Source organism: Fusarium fujikuroi, chromosome FFUJ_chr01 (assembly GCF_900079805.1).
Source record: "Fusarium fujikuroi IMI 58289 draft genome, chromosome FFUJ_chr01".
NCBI lineage: Eukaryota > Fungi > Ascomycota > Sordariomycetes > Hypocreales > Nectriaceae > Fusarium > Fusarium fujikuroi.
In genome coordinates, this window is record NC_036622.1 from 2194579 (window position 1) to 2219071 (window position 24493).

Below are 24493 nucleotides of genomic sequence, written 5' to 3' on the forward strand. Positions count from 1 at the left end.
AAGGAACAGCCTGGCCCGCCCAATCCCAGGGTCGCCTTAGGCCCGGGCTGTTGGCCTCTGGGCCTTTGACTCCCACTTCTTGGTAACTGTTTAACCCGCATATCTACATTAGTGCACCACAAACCCAGTCACCGCTCTAATAATGAATGGATCTTTTCAAGACAACCGACAGTGCCATTAACTGGAGAGAGAGGAGAAAATAGGGGAGCCGATATGATCTCCCCGTTTAGCGGAACATGTCCCCGTTGAAAAGTCCAGACGGAACCTGGTGCGCCATAGCTGCCCGCCTCATCTAAATTGTAGTGCATCCCAAATACTGAAGGTAAGGTCCGGGTAGCTTGGAGCAATCTGAGCCCAGTACCCGTAGTCTCAAATACCTACTGTGGAGCTGGGGTAGTAGAAACTCAAGGAACCTGGGCTTTGTCCTGGGCTGGCCCCAGGCTGCCATGCCATGCCATCCATGCCGGATGTAAACAATGCACAGGTAGCCACGTGAGCCTAAAAAAAGTGACGACAGAGATGAGCCCCCTTCCATTGATTTCACCCCTCTTCCACCAAACGAAACAGTTTTCTAGGTAGCCGTTGTTTGATACGTGGTGCTCATTAGCCCTGGCAGTTGACGCCAATCTCTCCTCCAGTTCATTCACACAGGCCGCCTGTGCAGACACCCCTTTTTCAGGTTTGATTCCTAGGAAATGGTGCTGATATGCACGTGCTAATGTCTCCTTTACGGCAAGCTGCTTTTCGTAAGAGAAATCAATCACACAATGCTAGTTGTTGTCTCTGCATCATAATTGAATCAGCCTCATTGGGGCTGATGAGACGACTTCTATTGGGCCCTTGTCCTGGTTATCTCCAGGCCCGCCACGGACGGCAGCACGCATCTCACACACGAATCATGGCTGAAAGTCTGAGATCCGAGAGGCTTTCGACCAGTGATGATCTGTTGTTGTCTGCCCACGACTGCCACTACCGCCAGAAGGCACGAGAGTCTACCATTCATACGCCCCCATAGTTAGACTTACTGAGCTTACCAGCGCATGACAGTTCTATTCTGCTGGATTATAGGCCGTGAGAGCTTCACACGAGATGAACTCATTTCCTGGGACCGTCCGTTATATTAACCGCCCACTCCAGAGTCCAGCGTTTAAGAGCTTATCAATCCAAACGCTTCTGCATAGTCTGGATTCTGTGACCCTGACCCTGACTCTGAGACGCCTGTTGCGATATATGTATCAAGTCAAGACCAAAACCACTACTCCGTATCTGAAACCTGGATCAAGATTTCTTACACAATCTCGACAACCCCTCCACAGCACTCGGACTCGTGTCCATCAAGAAACAGAGCCCTATCTATGGAGTTCGTCAGAACTGGTAGATACAGTGGCACTCTTTGCTGGGCTGGCTGGGCTGCATCAAATCTCAAGATCTGCCCATCTCGCTCTGAACGGGTCAAATCCCTGCCTTGTGACTTGACACTTGATGTTTTTCATTCCGCTTGCTTCCAACCCCTCCATGTCATATCGTACGCCTCGATTTGTGCATCATCCTTGACCAGGAAATCCGCGAACCTGGATGCGGGAACTGTTTAGCTGGTTAGAGTTTGGTGATATCCTACTCGTTTCAAGATATTCCACTCTAAGGGCACACTGTAGCTGTCAAGTTCAAATCACTTGTAGGTTGTAGTCTTGTTCGTAACTAGCCCTGGCCGACTTCAATGAAGGCCTTCTTTTTGCAATCTGGAGCTTAATAGCAGCTCTGTCGCTCATCAAACCCCTGTTTATTAACTGAACCATTTCTCCTCTGATCCCACGGACCCATCTGCAATCATCCGAAGCCCACGTTCCACCAGAGAGCCGTGGAAACCGGTTTTGCCTCATACAGTACAGACAGCTCAGCAGCAGGAATGTGCTGTTCTCCTTTCTTATCTCCTTCTTGTTATGGTGGGTATTCGAGATGATGGACTGTCTACATAGAAACAAGTCGACCAGGCTGGATAAGTATGAATTCCAGCAGCCTTCCCCAAGGTGAAATCTTTCTTTCAGGGACCTCTTTTAGCGTGGGACCCCTCTTTATCACTTGACATGACTTTGAATAATCCTGGTTCAGCTTGTTTTGGTGGAGCTTTCCGCTCGGTCTAGCCCGTGGTCAGCGGGACCGCCTGGACTAGGTCACCAGAAAACCGTAGGACTTTGAACAACACGCTGGATATACTGGTTGGGACGGAGTAGAAAACATGGTCTCTTTCATCCATATGGTGGTTCTAGAATATGAGTCAATAGGTTTTAGACGCTTGAGACTACATTGAATTTGTCAAATACTTAATGAAATACATGACGAATTTGATTTCAAAAATGTTGAAGCTCCAGCTCTGCAAATGTGTTAATCCATCAAGTTCATATGCATGAGATATCTTAAAGCTGGCTTTTCCATGTCATCAACGCCTGCCAACTCCAACACAATAAGTTCAAAAAATCATAGCTCCTCCGTTTCCGGTGCTTGGTAACGTCCTCTGCCCCAATCTGCAGGGTCGCCTCCTGGTACACAGAGGCCGAGTCTCCAGAAGTAATCCCGATGAGCAAACAGCAGTTGCCATAGCTTGAATCTAGAAGGGAATCCGTTCAACTCTGCCAATTTGTCCGAGGCCGTTAGAAGGCCTTTGACGTGGAACAAGCGGCGTATCGTCATCCATAACGAGTCGTCTGCCCCGGAGATGCATTTCGGATCGTTGTCGCCGATACACATGTAAATATCGGCTTCAGAAGGGCTTAGCTCCTGTTTGGCGATGTATATCTCCCCTGCGTGTGACTTGTAGCCCCATTCACCCAGAGGAAGCAGAGGCACGGGGTCTTCCTTGTGAGTAACCCGCCTGTATTGTCGCCCCTCGAGATCATCTTGGCCATCTAGATGGAAGACTTCATCGACGAAGTGGGCGAGCCCTTCATTCCCAACTCGGGGCTCACCAAAGGTCGTGACTATGACGTCCTGCCACCCCATAGATACCTTGAGCTCCAGTGCAGCGAGGCAAGCGACGGAACCTCCCAGGCTATGACCTATAAGCTGGACAGGATAAGAAGGATATTGGAGCCTCAGCTGTCTCAATTGTGGAAGTACGAGGCTTCGGGCATTCTTCCAGGACTGGAGGAACCCCATGTGCACCGTACAATTTGTACATTGATGCTTCGGTTCGTCAGGTGGGTTTTCTCCGTCGTGGTCAGGAGATGGGTACGGCACATACTCTTGCGGCACAGTACTCAGATCGACAATCGTGTTGGCGATGCTGTAGGTACCACGGAAGGCCACCACGATAGCAGGCTCACCGGCCATGTAAGCGTCATTGTCTCCGCGTTGCCTCACACCGTGATCCACAGCGATATAGCCGCAACTGTCACTGAGCAAAGGGCCAGTGTTCCACGTATTGATGAGATCGAGACTGGGAAACTCGCTGCAGCGCGAGACACAGTCGAAGGGTTTCCTGACTCCTGTGGTGCCAATACAATAGGCAATGTCGACGAGCCGCGACAGACGCTCGAGTGTTGCAAATAAGGTAACGGATATGCCGTAGGGTTTAATATTAGGACCATTACTGCTGTGTCTGAGTATTGAAAATGGATTGCTAAGAGCGAGGCATGAAGTGATGAGAACCAGCTGAAGAGTCAGTGTTCTCATCGTGTTGACGGGCCTGAGTCGCATGGTGTAACGTGGTGCTCTATGCTGATAGTTGCAAAGTCTGAACAGTTGCAAACGCGTCCATAAATGCGCTGGTCTTTTTTTCAATAGTGGGAAAGATCCCTAATACTCGATCTGCGTTGTAGAATCAACTTCTAGTAACGACTCAGAAGTTCTCCGAATTGAGAGTGGACGGGATGACGGTAAAGGAGCAATGCATCATTGAGAAAGTGTTGAGGACTATTTGACTTTAGCCTCGACATACATAATGATGAGAGCTGAAATAGCAGGTAGATCAAATGAAGTGGTCAAGATCAGGGTTGACAGGTCTCGTGAATGATACTTCAAACTGTTGAGGTCATACGGCACATGTACTAGAATTGGCGGTACCTACCTAGGCCAACAAACGACCAATAGGAAGGGAGCGTCATTTGTTCCCTCTATTTAGAGCCAAATGAGACACTCTGAGTGGTCAATGAGAGTACACTACCCCGGATTGTAGACCCACTTTACATTCTTTCACGCTGGAGGCAGAAGTCGGCTTTTGTTCCTGAATAAATGATCTTGAAGAAATCACGAACAGAGTGCGCTGCTCATCTTGAAGCTTTGTGCTGAATCTCTATCCATTCGTGGTATTAATGGGACACTATCGCTGTCTTTTCCTCGCCTCACTGCCATCCTCATACGTCCACTCTAGTCTTGTACAAGTGACAAGGTAGCCCGTCTGACTATCAGGCAGACTAGATTCTGCACGGCTCAAGATCACGAGATCTTACTTATCACGGACCGAATTCTCAGGAAGGGGGAGCCTCCCTCACGGGTTGAAGGCTAGTAAAGGCCGACTTCTGGTCTGTCGAGTTGCTCGAGCAGCCGCCAGTCCTGGCACACTTGACGTTGAGAATGATGCTACCACTGGCCTCATATGGTACAGATCTATTGGGCCGCTGTCAATGCATGTTTTCTCTTCAAGATCGAGGAGTCAAGACTTACCCATCCTGTTGTTGACAGACCTTCTCCATCATCCATAGCTTCTTGGTATCATCAGTCCAGATGAACTCCACCGCGTCGTTGTCACACGCAAAACGATCTCTGCCTCCCAACCCCGTAATGGCCTTTGAAGAAGCGTTCTTGTGGCAAGGGGTCGTCAATTTGGTGTCCTGGTCGAAGAATACAAAGTCAAAGCCACTGAGCGTCTTGCCGCTGTCTTTAGACTCTGCCTTGAAGTTCCGGATGCGGTAGGTATCGGGTAGTGTGCAGCCATTATCTTCAGCACTAGTCTCGAGAAGAGAAAGACTCTGGGGAACTGCGTAAAGATGTGCGGCCCAAGTTGTGGGCAAAGCAGAAAGAAACAAAAGTCCGAATTGCATCGTGAGAGTATTTGAGGAATGTAGTATGTGTGTTTGGTATGAAGTGAGAGGTTGTATACCTACTAATTAGCAAAGGTATGTTAATTCGTGAAGTTTGATGTTGTCAAACAGCAGATTTTCAACTCGAGACATGACTAGCGAAGTAGGTAGTTTATAAGTCCATCAAAAGCCATATGGAGAACACGACGTCAGAGCATCAACCGCTCCGAGTGGTTTCTCCTTGCTTCACCGAACACGCGGCCTAGTAACCCATTAAATCGGGCCTGCTCTAGATTCCAGCGCTGTCGTGCAATGCAATCCAATTCCACCCGCAGATCCTTCTACGTCCGCAAGGAGACATAGAGTTGAAGGGATCGGAGGCGAGGAGCCAACAACCAGGCAGTGCAATTGATTGGATGTCGATCGTGTTTCATGTTCGCTGGGTCGGAGCCTCGGATGTTTATTATTATGGAATATCCATGGCCAACTCATTGTTTACGATATTATAACACAAGCAAGCGTCTGAGCCGCCTCAAGCTATTCTTAGCTACAGTACAGATGGCCAACAAAGCTGTTGCTGTTGGGTAGCACAAGAATAGAAACGTGATCTCTTCGTGCAAAAGCGTTGCACTGAGAAGCGATGAATTTCCGAGTTCTGCTGGCAGGCTGGTTACATTTTCTGTGTTTCCCTTTAACACAAGGAAGATTGGAGGATGATCCCTCGGAGACTCGGTTGTCGATCGCAATGCACAAAGTATCGTCGTACCTTATTTGACCTCCTTTGTGGATTGGAGGCATCCAAGATCATACAGTACCTCTATGAACATGGCCTGTTGCTGGATAAGGCCGAGTGGATAGATATTCACGCTGATCCTGGGCCATATGGGATTGAGTATGAAAAGGCAAAGACTTTCTATAATGTTAACCCTAGCCTTCAAGACATGATGCCATATCCGTTTGATTTGAGCATGATCAGCATCATTGTTTCTCGTAAGAGTCAAGTCATGTTTGAAACTCACAGTTGACGGTTCATGATGCCAAGTGCTGTTCTTCATTTTTATGTATCCGTGTTAGTCTAGTCTACGGATAGGTAGTCCTCTTCTAAGCTCTGATGAGCCGTCGTCTCACACATCAGATAGATCCACCCGCCATCAAATGGTTGATGTGGGGTACGCACAAAATGCAAACTCCGGTTACCCTTCGGCACGTGACCCACAGATTTGCAAATTTTGGACTAAGCTAAGCTAAAGATCCCCTCGTCTTTTCTGATCCTGTTGGAAATATTCTCGTCACCTCACGATCCAACTAACCCATCCAGCAACAATGGCCGCTGAAACCGCTCGATCTGGCCTGGCCGTCGGCCTCAACAAGGGTCACGTACGTCTTTCTGTCGCAGTCTCACCTCGTGGAGGATCTCTGCTTTGTCTTCGCCTTCGCGACGGATGAGGGCTCGACAACCACCGAACTAGCAGACGATGGACGCTGACATTTGTCGCCGATATTACAGAAAACCACTCCCCGTGTCGTCAAGCCCCGTGTTTCCCGAACCAAGGGTCACCTGAGCAAGCGCACCGCTTTCGTCCGTGAGGTCGTCAAGGAGGTTGCTGGGTAAGTCAGATATTATCTTTGGGATCAGAGCTTGGATTGGAAGGCGATGGATGGGGGATGCTGGGCGTGGCATTTGCGCCGCGAGTTCAAGGCCTAGTAGCCAGCATGTACCCTATCCATTGGAGGAGTTTTCAAATATGTGCTCGAACTTTTTGCTAACCGCCATTCCTCACAGCCTTGCCCCCTACGAGCGCCGAGTCATTGAGTTGCTCCGCAACTCCAAGGACAAGCGTGCCCGTAAGCTCGCCAAGAAGAGAGTATGTCGAACCCAGACACCGCAATCACCCCACGATATAAGTACTAACTCGCATCGTAGCTCGGTACCTTCGGTCGTGCCAAGGCCAAGGTTGACGAGCTCCAGCGCGTCATCGCTGAGGCCCGCCGTACTGGTCACTAAATCAACTCGGTTTGATCTGATTTTTGAGAATCTGGCACCGAACGGGGTTCGCATGGATTGGCGTGGTCACGATTTGATCGATTAAAAAAATTAACGGCTTGGACGCTCCGTGGCAGGGATTTAGCTACGGGTCACCGGAATACCAACACTTTCAAGAGATTTATGGCGTAATGATGAAGCCATGTTCCAATCTGTCTTTCGTGATGAGTGACGCCTCCCCTTCATTTTCGAATTTACATCCGTTGCATGCAATATGTTTTCATGACCTCTGGATTTCGCTGTTTTGCGCTATGAAAAAGCTACCTTAAACCAACGCCACCAATGATGGTTAATGCAAACTCCGCAACGTTTCTAAACTGCCACTATTGTCTATTTCTTGCCCAGCTTGAGCCACTTGGGTATCTTCTTGCCAGTCTTCTCTCCTGAGCCCTCGCCCTTCTCTGTTTGTGCTGGCCGAGCAACAGGTACTTCCTCTTCTTGATCATTCGAGGCGATGAGCTCAGGCACCTTGACCTGCTGGCCCTTTTGAGCAATGTTGGCCTTGAGAAATGGCTCCTTCCGTACGGCTGATGGTACAGCATCGTCCCAGACCAGGTTGATCAAAGTACGCCCAGATAGTTTATACGCCTTGATCAATCCGTTGCTGGGGCTGGGATCGTCTTTGATCACAATCTTGGTCCCAGGAAGAACAAGATGGAAAGGTTGGTTGTTATGGGCCATAACATGCCGAACAGCATCGTAGAGGAACTGGCCACTGTGAGAGGAACTTACTTCCCAGTCGCTACTTGTGTTGTCCGGAAATCGAACTTTGACGAGAATAGATTTGATTGCGTTGATCCTTGCGGCCTCTGCAGCAGCCTTCTCTTCCAATTCACGATCTGATAGTAGACGCTTGTTCCTCGAATCCCCCTGAAGCCGAGCTTGATGGAGTTGCGCATGAGCGATTGTAGGTGCAAAGTCAGCGTCGTTAGCGGGAGCTAAGGCCGCAGCAGGCGTTGATCCTGAAGGAGCAAGGAAAACGTTGATGGGTGTCAGAGGCTCTCCGGGCCGAGAAGAGTCGATGTCCATGTTATCCTCATCAGTAGCCTTGGGCCCTGTTTCTTGTTGAATGGGGGCTGGTTCATGTGTCTGTTCTACTTGATTATCCGTCATCTGCGAGTCCTGTGTCTCCCTTTGGGCTTGCTCTTCTAGCTTCTGTGCCCCTTGTTCTGCTGCAACCTCGACTTTTGCAGCTGGAGCTTCTGCTTTCAGGTCTTCATCTTCGGTGTCTTTGAAGAACTGGCCAATTTCTGTCATTGCATCGTAAAGTGTTTTGTCTGTCTTTCGGTAGTCCAAACGAATCAGGACACTCCCTGAGTTGTATCCTAGTTGCGATAGTGTCTTCTGGAAATCGGCAAAGGTTGCAAGCTCTCGTCCCATAATGTTGAGAACCGGTGTTTCGTAGTAAAGCTGTCCGCTACCGCTCCCTATACCACCACTCATTTGCGCGATTCCGCGGCCGGTAATATTGATGTTCCTTCCATTGCTGGCCTCTCCGCTCTCGAACTGGCGGAGAACCTTCCATATGGTGAGATCGCTGGGGAACTTTTGAATCAAACGGCCACCAGGTATTTCGCGACCCTCGGGTGGAGGAACTTGGAGGGCGACTTGGATAGCAGAAGGTGTTTTCGACTTTTGGACAAGTTCAAGTTTTGCGCCTGGCGACAGACCAGACGTTCGGAAGGGGACAGATAAATCTACTGTTTTTTGTCGGTGTCTATACGTTAATCTCATTAGCTACTTGCTCAGCGGAAGAGCCTAGCTCGAGCATGTGGTACCTACTTGACAAGATATTTATCACTGGACAGGTTGAGTCTTCTGCAAGCTTCCTCCAACACATCAATAAGGTACGTTCCAGGGTTGACTTTGATAGTAGCTCGCCGTAAGTCGGTGGCTATCACCACGACGTTGGTCGCCATTCTTCAGAAGGTGTAGGTAGGTAATAAGAAGATGAGGTGTAGGGTTGAAGCTGCACCCTTATTAGACTAACATGAATTCGTTAATAAAGGACAGGATGATCACTGGGGATGGATGTTGAGCTCGGTTGGCAGTGATGTAAGCAGCCAGTGTTTGTGAGTCGAGTGGTCAACAGCGGGGTTACGTACAGAGGTAGTACTACGTAGGGTGATCTCAGCTACCTCAGTACCTACCAAGAGACAGCTCTAGCAGGCAGCCAGCCAGCCACGGGTTGGGACCACCTCGAATTACTCTCTGAGCTACTAGAAGCTTCTAAATGAACCTCCCAACCTCAAGCACCTGGGTTAGGTGAAAACGGAAATTCCAAAGGCTCTCTAAATAAGAGTATTAAATAAACAATTACCCACGCTTAGGCAAAATCTGCTGTTTGATACTAAACCAAGGTATGCGCATTGTTCTAAACCATTGTTTGCCTTTAAAGAAATGTTGTGTAAATTCACCTAGAAATTTCTCGGGAGTTTCGAGTGCTCAAACCTTTACGGCACCCCTATATGGCCATTTGAAATACATGAAAACTTCTGTGAATTGGCTGCTAGAGTCTGAAATAGCTGTTTCGTTCTAATCATTCCTCTCTTCTCCACCTGCGATTTCGAACTCGACTATATGCTCGCTTACGTAATTCAAGTAACTGAGCCTCAGCCGCCACAGCTAGGTTGTACTTAGGCTGCTCTAACAGACGTGGATCTGCGTGCCCGGCCACGCCAGACTGTGTTTGCCTTGCAGCCCGCCTGTACGTACTACGGACCTTAGCAGCAACCTCATTGCACTGCACCTTCTGTAGCTCCAACCCAGTGACGGGAGCTTCAACTGTCCAACTCGCACTCCATCCACTCCATGCCAGCTTCTCTTCTACAACCCCACGACGCGAAGATACGATACGAATTAGCGACTGCAAAGTTTACGGCTTCGCATAACGAATCACCGCCTTCCTTGTCCCCGAGTTCCTCTCGATAAGACGGCCGCTGGTTGACGTCGATTCCCCGACCGCGCATCTATCTTTCTACCTTCAAGAAGTCATCATGGTAAGTTGACCTCCGGCGAGCCAATCTCTTTTTTACACTAAGCTAACCATGCAACCCAATCAATAGTCCTCTCCTTTCTCGATAAGTTCGTCTCGGTCGCCTGCCATTATACCAGCCTTCATTCATAACTAACATCCCTCTTCCAGACGGCGGCGCCTGTGTCGCCATGGTCGGAAAGGACTGCGTCGCTATCGCATGCGATCTTCGCCTCGGTCTCCAGGCTCTTACTGTGTCCAACAATTTCCCCAAGATCTTCCAGTACGGCGACGTCTTCTTGGGTCTCACTGGCCTGGCTACCGATGTCAACACCGTGAGCGACCTCTTCCGCTACAAGGTCAACATGTATCGCCTGCGTGAGGAGCGCTCCATCGCCCCTCGAACCTTTGCCAACCTCGTTTCCTCATCTCTCTACGAGCGCCGTTTTGGACCTTACTTTGTGTCTCCTGTTGTTGCTGGTCTTGATCCTAAGACTGGCAAGCCTTTTATCTGTGGATTCGATAGTATTGGCTGTATCGACTTTGCTAAGGACTTCATTGTCTCTGGCACCGCTTCGGAGCAGCTCTTTGGCATGTGCGAGGGTCTCTGGGAGCCTGATCTGGTATGCAAATAATGACAAAGCAGCTATACATCGTCCGAGTTCGGCTGCTGCTCCGCTCAAGAGCGAAATGCTGATATTATTACTTACAGGAACCCGATGCCCTCTTTGAGACCATCTCTCAGTCGTTGCTCAACGCTGTTGACCGTGATGCCCTTTCAGGCTGGGGTGCTCACGTTTACATCATCGAGAAGGACAAGGTCACCAAGCGATTACTAAAGGGACGACAGGACTAGAGCGGCGGTGTAATGGACAAATCTACACGAATAGAGCGGGACGAGGAGTGGTTTATGTATCTTGTATGAATAGATACTCGGCCAATATCAACCGCTGGGTAATGAGAATGCACGTCTTCGTCTTGCTTTCAACCCTCTTCGTGTTACAGGCTTTGATACTCCAAGAGTGAATGAATTCACGATTTGATTTAGCTCTATCAATTGGCCGATATCGACATTGTCCACTCCTATGGGGATCGAATCGATTGCGAGACTCCATATTCAGCTTATCCTACTCGAGCAGGACCGCGAAGGCTTCGCAAGGTGCCATTTTGGTCTCACCACTGTTTAACTCATCAATTGTTCTTCCAGTAGAGCTGACCAGCACCTCTCGAGTCTTGCCAGGTAAAGACCATGCAACTGTATCGGTTGTGAAGTTACATACGATGAGAGCAGTCTCTCCGTTGTCGGCCGTTCGTGAGTATGCAAAGACTTTCGAGTTGGACTCGTCAACGAGTTGGAAGTTTCCATACACAAATATGTCCAGGAACTCCTTTCGTCTCTGCAGAACTTTGCGATAGCAGCTATACACAGAGTTGGGGTCTGAAGTCTGGGATGCAGCGTTGATTTCCTTGTAGTTATCGTTGACTCTCATCCAAGGCTTAGCATCAGCAGTAGTAAAGCCAGCGTTGGGGCTTGCATCCCATTGCATGGGAGTTCGGGCATTGTCACGAGATTTTTTCTGATACTCAACCTCGTAGGTGTTTCGAGCCGCCTCATCATCGTTTCTGTGAAGACTGAGGGGGGTGTCAGTGAAATGTGTTTAGCAGCTGGATTCTCTGACTTACTCCCAATGCCGAAGGCAGTCAAGGTCCTTGTATTCTTCCAAACCCCAATCCTTAGGGACATTGGTCATTCCGATCTCCTGTCCTTGGTAAATAAAGGGCGTGCCCGACTGGAAACCTAAGAAGATGGCGATAAGCTTCGCACTATCCACCCGATGCTCGGTGTCATCGTGAACAAAGCGACTGACAGCCCTTGGCTGGTCATGGTTCTCCAAGTAAAGGGCGTTCCAGCCTTCATTGTCGTACATGAACTTCTGCCACTTGAGAGTGGTGGTTTTGAGCTCAGAAAGGTCCCAAGATCTAGGTGTGAACTTGCCGCCAACACCATGATCGAGATCCATCCTGCGAGTTGATCAACAATTTTATACGTCTGGTGTTGGAAACCTTGACTTACAACTCAAAGTGGAAAATCATGCTCAACTCTCCGCGGTCACCACGGACAGCCTTGATCAACTCACGCTCATCGTGCACACAGGGCATCTCACCCACGCTGAAAGCATCGTACTCTTGCAGAATAGCACCAATCTCTTTGAGAAACTCGTGGCATCGGGGACCACAAGCGTAGAATTCATGACCACGAAGTACAGTCTTATCGGAGTCGGGGAATGCCTGGTCCTTACTGACAAAGTTGATGACATCCATGCGGAAACCATCGGCGCCTCTGTCGAGCCAGAAGCGCATGACATCGTGAACTTGTTTTCTGACTGCTGGGTTTTCCCAATTAAGGTCTGGCTGTTGTTTGCAGAAGAGGCAAAGATAGTATTCATCTGTGGTTTCGTCGTACTCCCAGGCACTTCCTATACATTCGTTAGCCGGGACACTCATAACGAAAAGCCTCTGCGTGCTCACCTTGGAAATGAGCGTCCCAGTTATTGGGAGGGTGTCTGCTTCCTTCGGAGTCGTACTTTGCAGGCTTCCAGATATACCAATCACGATAAGGGTTGTCCTTGGACTTTCGAGACTCCCTGAACCACTCATGCTGATCACTGGTATGATTCATGACCAGATCGAGAACGAGCTTCATGCCTCGTTCATGGAGCTTGTCCTTGAGGACATCAACATCTGAGACATCACCATATGGAGGGTCGATTGTGTAATAGTCGCTGATATCATACCCCTAAGGTTTGTTAATATACGGTGCAATATTACTGCTTTTTGGGAAGGGGGAGGGAAAGGTGGTAACACACCATATCAACCTGGGGGCTCTTGAAGATTGGTGAAAGCCATACGATATCGACCCCCAAGTCTTTGAGGTAATCAACTCGAGAGATGATGCCCTTCAGGTCTCCAACACCAGAGCCAGTAGAATCTTGGTAAGAAGCAGGGTACACTTGATACACCGAGCTCTCTTTCCACCAGGCTCGCAAACTTTGATCCGTGCTACCCATGATTACAGAGAGCTAGGTTGATGCTGGCTCTGGAGGGCGCTACGGTGATATAGTCTGCAGCCTGTTAGTTATATACACTTCCACATGGGCTCTCAGCACGTGAGACGGCCGCTCGTGATCAAACACCAACTCACGATGAACCAATTCAAGCCACTTTTCTTCGGCAGTACCGTGCACTTTCACGGGTGTATCGACAGGTCGTATATGGCACAAAGATGATCTGCAACAGCGCCAATCCAGTAAAGAGGCTCGAATGAAGCTGGCGTCGAACTGCAGGGTGTTATGTGCTGTCACACAGCGTCTCGTTAAGCTCTGTCGTGAGACAATTTTTACAGCGAGTTGACGAGTAGAACGACATCGGTAGTTGTTATTCTATTTAATAGCCTTCACGGAGTAATTCCCGGAGAGATTCTGCGGATCGATAGTGGTGACTGATCTGCCCCTCTCTCCAGGGTAATTTGTTCGCTGGTGAGAGATATTTACAGCCAACATGATACGAGATCTGCAACATCATGTTTTTGAGAAAGTTATGATGTGTTCTTATCAGTTTGCTTGTCCGACGTGATGTGGAGCCTCATGTGGGAGATGGTTTACTGTGAGTTGAGAAGGGTTGGCAGATGAAGCCCAAGTGTAGATTATGACAGATCATGCAAGCTAGGTAGGTATTGTTCAGAGAGGAGCAGAATACCTGGGTGTGGAAGATAGGACGGAAAGTCTACCCAATTCACAGCTAGATAGGTAGGTAGTGGGCAGGTCAAAGAAAGGGAAAATATTCCCTAACATAATATTCAATTTCATTGTCGCCGACCAGCTTTCGTACCTTAGTAGGTTGGTAGACTACACTACTTGTCTAGTAGGTAACTTACCCAAATATTCATACCTAGTAGGTAGTCACACTAATATGCCATTATGTAGGAAACCAAAAAGCGACATGTCGTCCAAACTCAAAGCGTTGTGTTAACGATAAAGCATGTAGAGGCTGAAAAGGGCCATCCCTGGACCACAGTAACATCAGCATCCGTGTAACCCGTCTTAGCTGTTTTCAATTGCAACCATTGGATGCATCGGATGCAAAAAACAAGGTCCGTCTACCACTGGTAACCGGCAGGACAATAATAGTTCCCTGTACTGTTGCAGACGAGTGAGCATGGTGATCAAAGAACCGACAATACGTGCCGAATGATTGCACTGCTGCAGGATGAATGGATGCGTTATAACATGGACAAGACCTATCAACGTTACAGATCAGAGTACGCGGGTCTTCTCGTTTCACGGCGTTGCTATAATTAAACTGGACTTGTCTCATCAGACCAATCATCCACACAGAGATGATAGAATCTGTTTGAGCCATGGAGCATTCCAACTTATTTCCTACCGTAGACTACTTCACTTTAGTCGCCAGGGGTCGATTCGAGCAATGGTAAATTGCTCACTGCATTCTAATTCCCAAGCCCAAGATATGGTTATACAGTGTAAGCAGGTACACATAGTAAGTTTTCGAGTTACAGCAGCCAACCCAACACTCAGGATAATGACAGTCTCTGTTACACAGAACTCAACGTTACAATCGACTCATAAAGGACCGACCATAGGATTGTGGCACGTGAAATCTGTCTACAAGGGCAAATACCGATCCCAATAAAGACACAACAGCTGATTTGCGGAATACGAAAACCGACAAGACACTATCGCAAACCCCGGTCCAACGCTCTGCTCATTGCAGAGGAGGTCTATGTATGTACCAACAAAGGAACCATCGAAAAGAGATGGGAAAAAGCAAGCAGCGTCTTCAAGACCCTGAATGGGACCGGAGCATGGGTCTCGTTTGTTCTGTACATGGTTAGTATGTCATTTGGTATGTAGCTATTGCAGCCGGGATATTGAGATTCACTCTTTGCGCACACAAAGGATATGATTTGGGCATTGTTTAATTGTGGATTATTTTGCGAGATGAGAAGATCCACGATGTGCAGGGCTTGTTTCTGTGCGAAGTCTCTGGCTAAGATTGTATTTGATTGCTGTGCAGCAGCATGTATTCAGCAAACTGGGATTTACTACGACTTACAAGACAGCCGGAGCCAAAGCAAGTTCAAGTGATTAACGAATTAATTATCAGATTCAAAATGTAGCGAGCGGCGAGCGCGTGGTACGTGCGATGCCATTTCCGTGCAGACATATGAGATTGGATGACGCTACCTGAGGGTACCTGAGATTAAGTATTTCCGTATCCGTACAGCTATGGAGCTCTCAGTGTTGATTTGCTCTAGCAGTCCCAAAGTCTAGGGCGTATGCACATGGAATTAAACAGTAGGCGCTTTGCATTTGCATTTGCTACCTACTATACCTACTGAACGGGTCATGGACAAACCGGAGACACAGCATCTGCCATTCGCCTGGAAATATGCAACGGGAAGGCAGATTCACTTAGACGACAAATCATCTTCCTGATAAAAGAGAATCGATCTGGGAAAAATATTGTTTATTTAGATCTTGTACGAGCAACAACAGTATTGTCGATTGTGAGGTGGAGTTTGCTTCACCACAAACAGGGGACTCAGGTACACCTGAATCTTTGAATCGGGCGTAACAGTGAACCTACAGTACCCTTGCCCTGACCTTGCTCATCACACTTTGGTTTAGTGGACGCTGCGCCTGGCACTGACGGCGCCACTTTTAGTACCTACGTAGCCTGCCTACTAACTCAAACCATGGATAACGCGCTAAAGAACCAGCCTCTCTCGTCTTTCATCCCGCCCAGACGCAGTGGACAGACCCCCGGTCGATTTTCACCCGACTCTGCCCCGGGCGACGAAGCGCCAACGACCAAAGCAGCCAGCATTGCGGAAAGTTAGTGTCCAGGTTCCCATGGATCTTTGGCGACCATAGACTGAGTTGCATGCTATGGATACTGAATGTCCCCAAGATCTTTTTGCCTGCCCTTAGACTACACATATAGACACTAATAACATGGAAGTCATACCAAGATTAGTAGACAGACCCATTCATTCATCTACCTACACATAGTAGGTAGTTACCTACACTGTACTGCCGAATACCTATTAAGGTAGTCTCATCTACAACCTACCTACTCATTCAATCACTTAGCGAGCACACTCTTTGTGACTTTGCTTGGACCTGATTGCCCTCACCCTTAAGCGTCCCTTCTCTTGTCTTCTCACCCTCTGGCCCGGACGTCGCCAGGAACAGGGAGCTCCAACTCAGCCTCATACGCCTACCTATTGTTTCCAGACATGACGTGAACTTACCTACCACATATTCGGTCTACTCCGTACCTTAACCTTGCATTATTGCCTTGCCTTGCCTTGTCTATTACTTTCCTAGGATACCTCATCTCATCTCAATCTCTAAAATATAACGACATACCTCACCTTTCCGCGTATGTCTCTAGCTCTATAGAGGATCTACCAATCTCACCCACCTTAGTAGCTTTGGACGTCCGTTCACCCCCGCCGCTCACAGTCACGATTTGCAAACCCGAACCCGAACCCGTCTCTCAACCCATTCTACTGACTGGGCACCTGTGAACCAAACTGAACCCAACTGCACTGAATTGACGGGGTCTTAAGAGTCTGTTCTCTCGCTAACAAGTTTATCCACCGTGCCTGCTTATGCTTAGCTGCTCCGTGCCTGTCGTCTGTCCTGTCCTCATCCGGACCCTGCCCTACCCATATTATTCCCTATGGCCTAGGGCCCTGCCATCAACGCCATCCACGCCCCGGCGACAATGACCAGGAATGAGTCCTTCAACCGCATCGGCTCGATCACGAGCTCTAGCAGAAGCAAAATCAGAGGTAGCAGCAACAGCAGAAGAAGCAACAGCAATGATGACAGTCCGAGCACCGTCGCAAGCGCCGAGAGTAGTACATACTCTGCGGTCACAGTGAGGTCCTCGTCACCATCTCAATCTCAATCGCTCTCACCCTCGACTGCCTCCACTACTCCCGCTCCCGCTTCCGCTTCTACTATCTCCACTCCCATTCCCACTCACTCGCCTACTCCCAATCCGGCACCTAACGTTGATGCTCTAACACCAACTCCATCGTCCTCCGCCGCTGCTCCCGTTGCGACAGCTTCCCCTGCTGTTGTTGCTGCTACCACCTCTAATACCTCGACATTCTCCTCGACGCCTCGCCAGCACCAACCAACCCTTGCTCCTTCTGCTCGCCCAAGCGCTGATGGCAATGCTTCATTGAGCAACCCGTGGTGAGTTTATAGTTGTGATTATGGTTCCGATAATATGCCGTCTCCCGTCTCCCGATCCCCTGTCGCCGTTCATCTCGCCTCCCGCCATCCAGCTAAACGCTTTCCCGCATCTCACAGGTCCTCCTTCAAGGATGAGCCTCAGCTCTCACCTACTGCTACAAACTTCGCCCCTCGCGCCGGCGCCAATGCTCATCCCAAAGACCGTCGCATGAGCGACCTCACCAACTATCGACGTGAGCTCGCCGTTCTCGAAACCTCCCGAGTCCCTCAGATCCACCAGATTCCGCCCACCGGCGGCGCGAGCCCTCAAATAGCACCGTGGATGAACCAACCTGGTTCCCCTTCGACCTCTTCCAACATGCCGACCAGTTTCTTCAACGATTCGAGCGACAACCTCTCCCTCGCCTCCCAGCTATCTCCGGGTCATCAGATCAGTAACCGTCAACCACATCAGCACCAGTATCCTTCTCATCCCTCGCAACACGATGCCCCCGAGGCTTCGTATTTCGATGGCAGACGCCCATCCGCCGCCAGTATCCTCACAGCGAGCAGCCAGGGCAGTAAAACCAGTATAACCAGAGGTGGTTTTCGCAAACTTCAGGGCTTCTTTGGCGAGGAATTCCCTGGGCGCGATAGCTCGGATGGCAGCCTACCCACTTCGCTCGCGGGCAAGGACCAGCGTGGACGCTCTTATAGTCACAGCCGCCCCACACATAGAGATCGTAACTATTCCAATGCCACGGATCACACTCGCGATGCATCACCATCATCTTCGAGACCGAGAACTCCAGTTCCTGCACCAGAGGTGGTGCCTTTTCTATACCAGGACAACAGTGTACGTACAGCACCCGCCTCTGTCTCATTGTCCTGAACCCCCGGTGAACCCCCCGGTCTGGTCAACGATCGACACATTCCTCTCCGAAATTATCCCTTGGTTTTGTTTTTAGTGCCCAATTCAATCCAGCTGCCATCTCACTCAAGTAGCATTCTCACTAGCGTGCTGGCTCACTGACACCCATCTTATAGGACATCGCGCGATATGGCGAAGCTCCCGTCCGAGACATCATGACCGGACCCGATCGAGAGCGATATGTAGGTGATGGTTCCTCACAAATCCCCCCAAAGACATCGTCATCCTCGAGGTCGGGTCATTCTATAGTTCACTTACCAGGGCACCACCGACACCATAAGAGTAATGATGATCCTCGAACACTGCGGCCGACAATGAGTAGGGACGATACAGCGATTGGCACGCAAATGTCGCGCGATCGTGGGGGCAGTAGCGCCATGTACTCAACCAAATCTAGAGGCCAAAGCCCGACACCAAGTACTAGAAGTGCAGGAATGACTTGGAGCACGAAATCCTCCCAAGTTGATGGACAAACTTCACCCGGTCATCATCATGGCAAACGCGGAATCTTTGGACGGCTTAGAAGGCATCACAAAGATAAAGACGACATTGCTAAACTTCGCGACTTACCTCAATCAACAAGATCTCTCCAACCGAAGACCTCGAAGCCTGACTTGCACCGCCCAAGCGATGTATCGACGACTACATTACCGTTCTCGGGGACCTTTGGCCCTGGGGAGACGAGCGATGTCCCTGATATGCGACCAATTCCAGGTCAACGTGGCGCAACTTTCAATAATAAGTTCCCTTTCGCCAAGAAGGGACGAACCCATCGGCCTCAAGACTATGTTGACGATGCAATTGGTCCGACAGATCGTAACGATCCTAACAACATATATCATCTCGATACCAACCTGAACGATATGGAGGGCATCCTAACGAAACCTCCTCCACTTACACCTATGGATACTAGCTTCGTTAACAATGTCGAGCCTGAGCGCCACGATTCCATCATCTCCACAGCACCTAAAGGCCGTTGGGATGCTCCTGACAGTTGGGCAGTGCGACGCAATACCGAAGATAACTCATACCATGGCCCTGAGCCAGATGAGATTGGTAGCCCCCCTCGCCCAGAAGAGAAAGCATCGCCATACTGTATTCGAATCTTTCGCTCAGATGGTACATTCTCTACACATTCGATGCCTCTGGACTCGAATGTCACGGATGTCATCTCACAGGTTATTAAGAAGACTTATGTGGTTGACGGTTTGGAGAACTATCATATTATCATGAAGAAGCATGATCTTATCAGGGTTTTGACACCCCCTGAGCGACCCTTACTCATGCAGAAGCGACTCCTGCAGCAAGTCGGTTATGAGGAAAAGGATAGAATCGAAGATCTCGGCCGCGAAGACAACAGCTACCTCTGCAGGTTCATGTTCTTGTCTGCGAGGGAGAGCGACTTCCACGCCAAAACAACCGACATGGGCCTGGCTCGGGCTCAGAAGCTCAATTACGTGGACCTCTCTGGTCGCAACCTCGTTACTATACCTATATCCTTATACTCAAAGGCCATGGAGATCATCTCCCTTAACCTCTCGCGTAACCTCTCGCTCGACGTCCCACGAGACTTTATACAGTCCTGTAAACATCTTCGAGACATCAAGTTTAACAACAACGAAGCTAGGAAACTACCGCCCAGCCTGAGTCGAGCAAACAGATTGACCTTTCTGGATGTTGCAAACAACCGGCTGGAGCAGTTGGAGCACGCCGAGCTCAACTCTCTTACAGGGATGCTGAAGATGAATTTGGCCAACAACCGGCTTAAACATTTGCCTTCTTACTTTGGAGCATACCAGTCACTTCGCTCTCTTAATATCTCTTCTAACTTCCTGGACAAGTTCCCGACTTTCTTGTGCAATCTCCCAAGTTTGGTCGACCTGGATCTGAGTTTCAATGCCATTGCAACGATTCCTCACGAGATTGGCGGCCTGAAGAACTTAGAGAAACTGTTGATAACTAACAATAGACTGACACACGCTGTACCAGCGTCATTCGGACAACTTGTCAGCCTACGCGAACTCGACATCAAGTACAATGGTATCTCGAGCATCGACATCATTTCGGAGCTCCCGAAGCTTGAGATTCTTTCCGCCGATCACAACTGCGTCTCTGCCTTTGTTGGACAGTTTGAGTCCCTTCGCCAACTCAAACTGAACTCGAACCCCCTCAACAAATTCGAGATTGTTGCTCCTGTTCCTACACTTAAGATATTGAACCTATCGAACGCTCAGCTAGCCAGTATCGATTCATCATTCGTCAACATGGTCAACCTCGAGCACCTGATCCTGGATAAAAATTACTTCGTTTCGTTGCCCCAAGAAATAGGTACCTTGAGTAGACTCGAGCATTTCAGTATTGCGAACAATTCCGTTGGAGAGCTACCGGCTCAAATTGGTTGCTTGACTGAACTGAGAGTGCTCAATGTCCGAGGAAACAATATCTCCAAGCTGCCCATGGAGTTATGGTGGGCAAATCGACTGGAGACTTTCAACGCTTCTTCAAATGTTCTGGAGCACTTCCCCAAACCTGCTTCCAGAGCACCACGGATACCAGGAGAGGAATCACAACCGGCGCCCCCTCCTGTCAATGGACGAGCTGCGCCACTCGGAACTCTGTCGGCCACAGCAAGCTCTGAAGAGTTGTCAGACGATCGAAGACCCAGTCAAAATTCGAGCACGCTTCTCAGTGTCGGACCCTCTCCCCTTAACGCTGGCGACCGCAAGAGCTCTGTCGTGTCTGTCTATGGGAAGGGTGGCCGCAAGACCTCAGTTGTGTCTAGATCAGCAACTCCGTCGGCCCCAACGCAAACTGTCAACACCAGAAAAGATTCCGGGATGTCATCAAGGCTTAACAACACATTTGCTGGATCCCTTCGTAATCTTCACTTGGCCGACAACCGTCTGGATGACGATGTCTTTGATCAGATCACACTGCTCGCGGAGCTCCGAGTGCTCAACTTGTCTTACAACGACGAAATCAGTGACATGCCACAGAGATCGATCAAGAACTGGCCTCAACTAGTTGAGCTTTATTTATCCGGAAACGCTCTCACGACATTGCCTGCCGACGATCTAGAGGAGTCCAGTTTACTACAGGCACTTTATATCAACGGCAACAGGTTTACCAACCTGCCAGCCGATATCTCAAGGGCCAAGAACCTTGCTGTTCTCGATTGTGGCAGCAACTACCTGAAATACAACATCTCCAACGTGCCCTATGATTGGAATTGGAATCTCAATCCGAACCTCAGATACCTGAATCTGTCTGGCAACAAGCGCTTGGAGATCAAGCAGACGAACACAGGCCCTCTTGGGCCTGGCGCCGTCAATCGTGAGGAGTATACAGACTTCAGCCGTCTGCTTAACTTGCGTATCCTGGGCCTGATGGATGTCACTCTCACTCAGCCCAGCATTCCTGATCAGAGTGAGGACAGACGTGTCCGTACATCTGGATCACTCGCTGGCCACCTGCCTTATGGTATGGCTGATACTCTTGGCAAGCACGAGCACTTGTCAACGGTTGATCTCGTGGTACCAAGATTCAACTCATCAGAAACAGAGATGCTCTTAGGCTTATTTGATGGACAAGCTTTGTCTAGTGGTGGATCTAAGATCGCTAAATACTTGCATGAAAACTTCGGACACATTTTCGCTGGCGAACTGAAGCAGTTGAAAACACGATCGAACGAAACACCGGTCGATGCACTACGACGCTCGTTCCTCCAGCTCAACAAAGATCTGGTCACTATTGCTATCCAGCAATCCGAGGAGCGGCCATTGAAGACGCATAGGGGCTCTGGCCAGCCTGTAATACTTACCAAGGAAGACCTCAACTCAGGGGGTGTGGCAACTGTGGTTTATCTCCAAAGTACGGAACTATATGTTGCAAACGTCGGTGATGCACAGGCGATGGTGATCCAGACAGATGGTACTCATAAGATGCTGACCCGCAAGCATGATCCTGCCGAGCCCAGCGAGAGATCGCGCATTCGCGAAGCTGGTGGATGGGTGTCTCGCAACGGCAGACTGAATGATCTACTCCAGGTTTCACGCGCCTTCGGATACGTCGACTTGATGCCGGCCGTACAAGCAGCACCCTATGTCAGCAACATGACTATCCGAGAGCAGGATGACATTATCTTGATTGCGACTGGCGAACTCTGGGAGTACTTGTCACCTGGTCTGGTGACAGATATTGCGAGAGCCGAGAGACAAGATCTCATGCGAGCGGCCCAGAAGCTTCGTGACCTGGCTATCGCATACGGCGCCTCGGGCAAAATTATGGTCATGATGATTAGTGTTGCTGACCTAAAGCGACGGGTTGAGCGATCCAGACTCCATCGCGGTGCTAGTATGTCGCTTTATCCATCTGGCATCCCTGATGACGCCCAGGTTCTCAATACCAGGAGGGGCCGAAGGACCAAGGGCGACGTTCTCGATTCATCCCTAAACCGACTCGAGGCAGAGATCCCAGCGCCTACGGGTAACGTGTCGATTGTTTTCACCGATATCAAGAACTCGACAACACTCTGGGAGATGTACCCCAGTGCCATGAGATCAGCTATCAAACTCCACAACGAGGTCATGCGTCGACAGCTGAGACGAATTGGTGGCTACGAAGTCAAGACTGAAGGTGACGCTTTCATGGTCTCCTTCCCAACAGCCACGTCCGCACTGTTATGGACGTTTGCCGTGCAGATGCAGCTCCTCGATGTGAACTGGCCATCAGAAGTCTTGAACTCAGTGTCTTGCCAGCCTGTTTATGACAAGGACAACAGTCTAATCTTCAAAGGACTGTCGGTGCGAATGGGTATTCACTTCGGAGACTGTGTGAGTGAGACGGATCCAGTTACGCGACGTATGGATTATTTCGGACCCATGGTGAACAAGGCGGCTCGAATCTCCGCGGTCGCAGACGGTGGACAGATCACGGTCTCGACCGACTTCATCTCGGAGATACAGCGGTGCCTGGAGAATTATCAGGATACAGATCGCGGGAACGCTTCTGGCTCCGAGGATACCTTTGACGACGAGACATATGCTAGTGCCATTCGAAAGGATTTGAGATCCCTCACCTCTCAAGGCTTTGAGGTTAAGGAGATGGGCGAGAAGAAGCTGAAGGGTCTGGAAAACCCTGAGGTTGTGTACTCGCTCTACCCTCATGCATTGGCTGGACGTATCGAATTCCACCTGCAGCATGAGAGGAAGGAAGAAGGGGGAGGCGGTGGCGATAAGCCAGCTGTCCTGGCACCCGGAGCAGAGCTCAGTATCGACCCAGATGCAATTTGGACTCTTTGGAGAATCAGTTTGCGACTTGAGATGCTTTGCAGCTCGCTGGAAGGCAACGAGGCCCCAGGGCTACAACCACCAGAGACAGAACTGCTCGAGCGCATCAAGCAGCGTGGAGGAGAGGTCACAGATCGCTTCTTGTTGAACTTTTTGGAGCACCAAGTGAGCAGGATAGAGGTGAGTTTGAGCTGACCTACACATGAGTGGAACCTTACTGACAACGTTAGACCTGCATATCGACACTGGCGATGCGCCACCTTGCTACTGGTGGTGGCCCTATTAAGGAACTAGAAGATCTCCAGGGCCCAATGGCTGCAATCTTGGATATGTTCATGGCGCAGAGAAAGGAACTTGAACGATACAGAAGGAAATATGGTGCACTGCCAAGCCCCTCCAGTAGCGAAGATGAAGATGACGACGACGACGACGATCCTGACACAGAGGAAGGGAGCGACACAGAGCAAGAGTTGTGATTGGGTTCAGACGATTGGTTTATTTGAACGTTACCCGAGCACTTATATATGCTATAATCACCCACGCGACACGAGGAACACGACAAGGGTAGGGTAAACAGAACGTTTTTTGCTTGCACGATTTACTTTTGGATGGGAAACTTTGTCTTTTTGAGTAGGTGCTGGGTTTGCTCTCTATATTCCAGACGCTTCGGTGCGATGTGCTCATGTGTTTGCGGTTGGGTAGGGTAGGGTCGGGCTGGGGTTGGAAAAGATATTGGGTTCGAAGATGGCAGGGCAGGGCAAGGCAGGACGTGGCGTTGGGCTATGGAGAAAGCAAGGAAATATTGATACTTGGCTGCTTTGTCTGCCAGGAGGCTCACATACTATACTTTGTTGCGCCCAGTGTAAATTGGGATGATGGGTTCTTGTCTTTTCAGGGGTTATGCATGGCATCGAGGAGTCCACGCAAGCACGTATGCATTGTTTATACGATATGATAGGGCATTACAAAA

The 24493-nt window shown here is 49.6% G+C and overlaps 7 protein-coding genes; 3 read left to right on the forward strand and 4 right to left on the reverse strand.

Moving 5' to 3' along the window:
• Positions 1-2475: 2475 nt before the first annotated feature.
• On the reverse strand, positions 2476-3693 carry FFUJ_01434 (related to triacylglycerol lipase; the record flags this gene model as incomplete). Its single annotated transcript, XM_023578750.1, has 1 exon — positions 2476-3693. One exon carries the CDS (start codon positions 3691-3693, stop codon positions 2476-2478), a length of 1218 nt encoding a protein of 405 aa, XP_023424135.1.
• A 770-nt stretch (positions 3694-4463) lies between these two features.
• On the reverse strand, positions 4464-5036 carry FFUJ_01433 (uncharacterized protein; the record flags this gene model as incomplete). XM_023578761.1 has 2 exons in its annotated part: positions 4464-4602; positions 4660-5036. 2 exons carry the CDS (start codon positions 5034-5036, stop codon positions 4464-4466), a joined length of 516 nt encoding a protein of 171 aa, XP_023425448.1.
• Positions 5037-6338: 1302 nt separating this feature from the next.
• Positions 6339-7020, forward strand: FFUJ_01432 (probable 60S ribosomal protein L36; the record flags this gene model as incomplete). XM_023578772.1 has 4 exons in its annotated part: positions 6339-6392; positions 6523-6623; positions 6799-6880; positions 6940-7020. 4 exons carry the CDS (start codon positions 6339-6341, stop codon positions 7018-7020), a joined length of 318 nt encoding a protein of 105 aa, XP_023424136.1.
• Positions 7021-7389: 369 nt separating this feature from the next.
• Positions 7390-8978, reverse strand: FFUJ_01431 (related to UBX domain protein; the record flags this gene model as incomplete). XM_023578784.1 has 2 exons in its annotated part: positions 7390-8776; positions 8842-8978. 2 exons carry the CDS (start codon positions 8976-8978, stop codon positions 7390-7392), a joined length of 1524 nt encoding a protein of 507 aa, XP_023424137.1.
• A 1246-nt stretch (positions 8979-10224) lies between these two features.
• FFUJ_01430 (probable 20S proteasome subunit beta3) lies at positions 10225-10889 on the forward strand (the record flags this gene model as incomplete). XM_023578795.1 has 2 exons in its annotated part: positions 10225-10656; positions 10746-10889. 2 exons carry the CDS (start codon positions 10225-10227, stop codon positions 10887-10889), a joined length of 576 nt encoding a protein of 191 aa, XP_023424138.1.
• A 271-nt stretch (positions 10890-11160) lies between these two features.
• FFUJ_01429 (probable alpha-glucosidase (maltase)) lies at positions 11161-13101 on the reverse strand (the record flags this gene model as incomplete). XM_023578806.1 has 5 exons in its annotated part: positions 11161-11665; positions 11717-12055; positions 12108-12510; positions 12563-12830; positions 12901-13101. 5 exons carry the CDS (start codon positions 13099-13101, stop codon positions 11161-11163), a joined length of 1716 nt encoding a protein of 571 aa, XP_023424139.1.
• A 3745-nt stretch (positions 13102-16846) lies between these two features.
• FFUJ_01428 (probable adenylate cyclase) lies at positions 16847-23999 on the forward strand (the record flags this gene model as incomplete). XM_023578817.1 has 4 exons in its annotated part: positions 16847-17325; positions 17443-18160; positions 18352-23703; positions 23754-23999. The coding sequence occupies 4 exons, from the start codon at positions 16847-16849 to the stop codon at positions 23997-23999; spliced, it is 6795 nt and encodes a 2264-aa protein (XP_023424140.1).
• Positions 24000-24493: the final 494 nt, after the last annotated feature.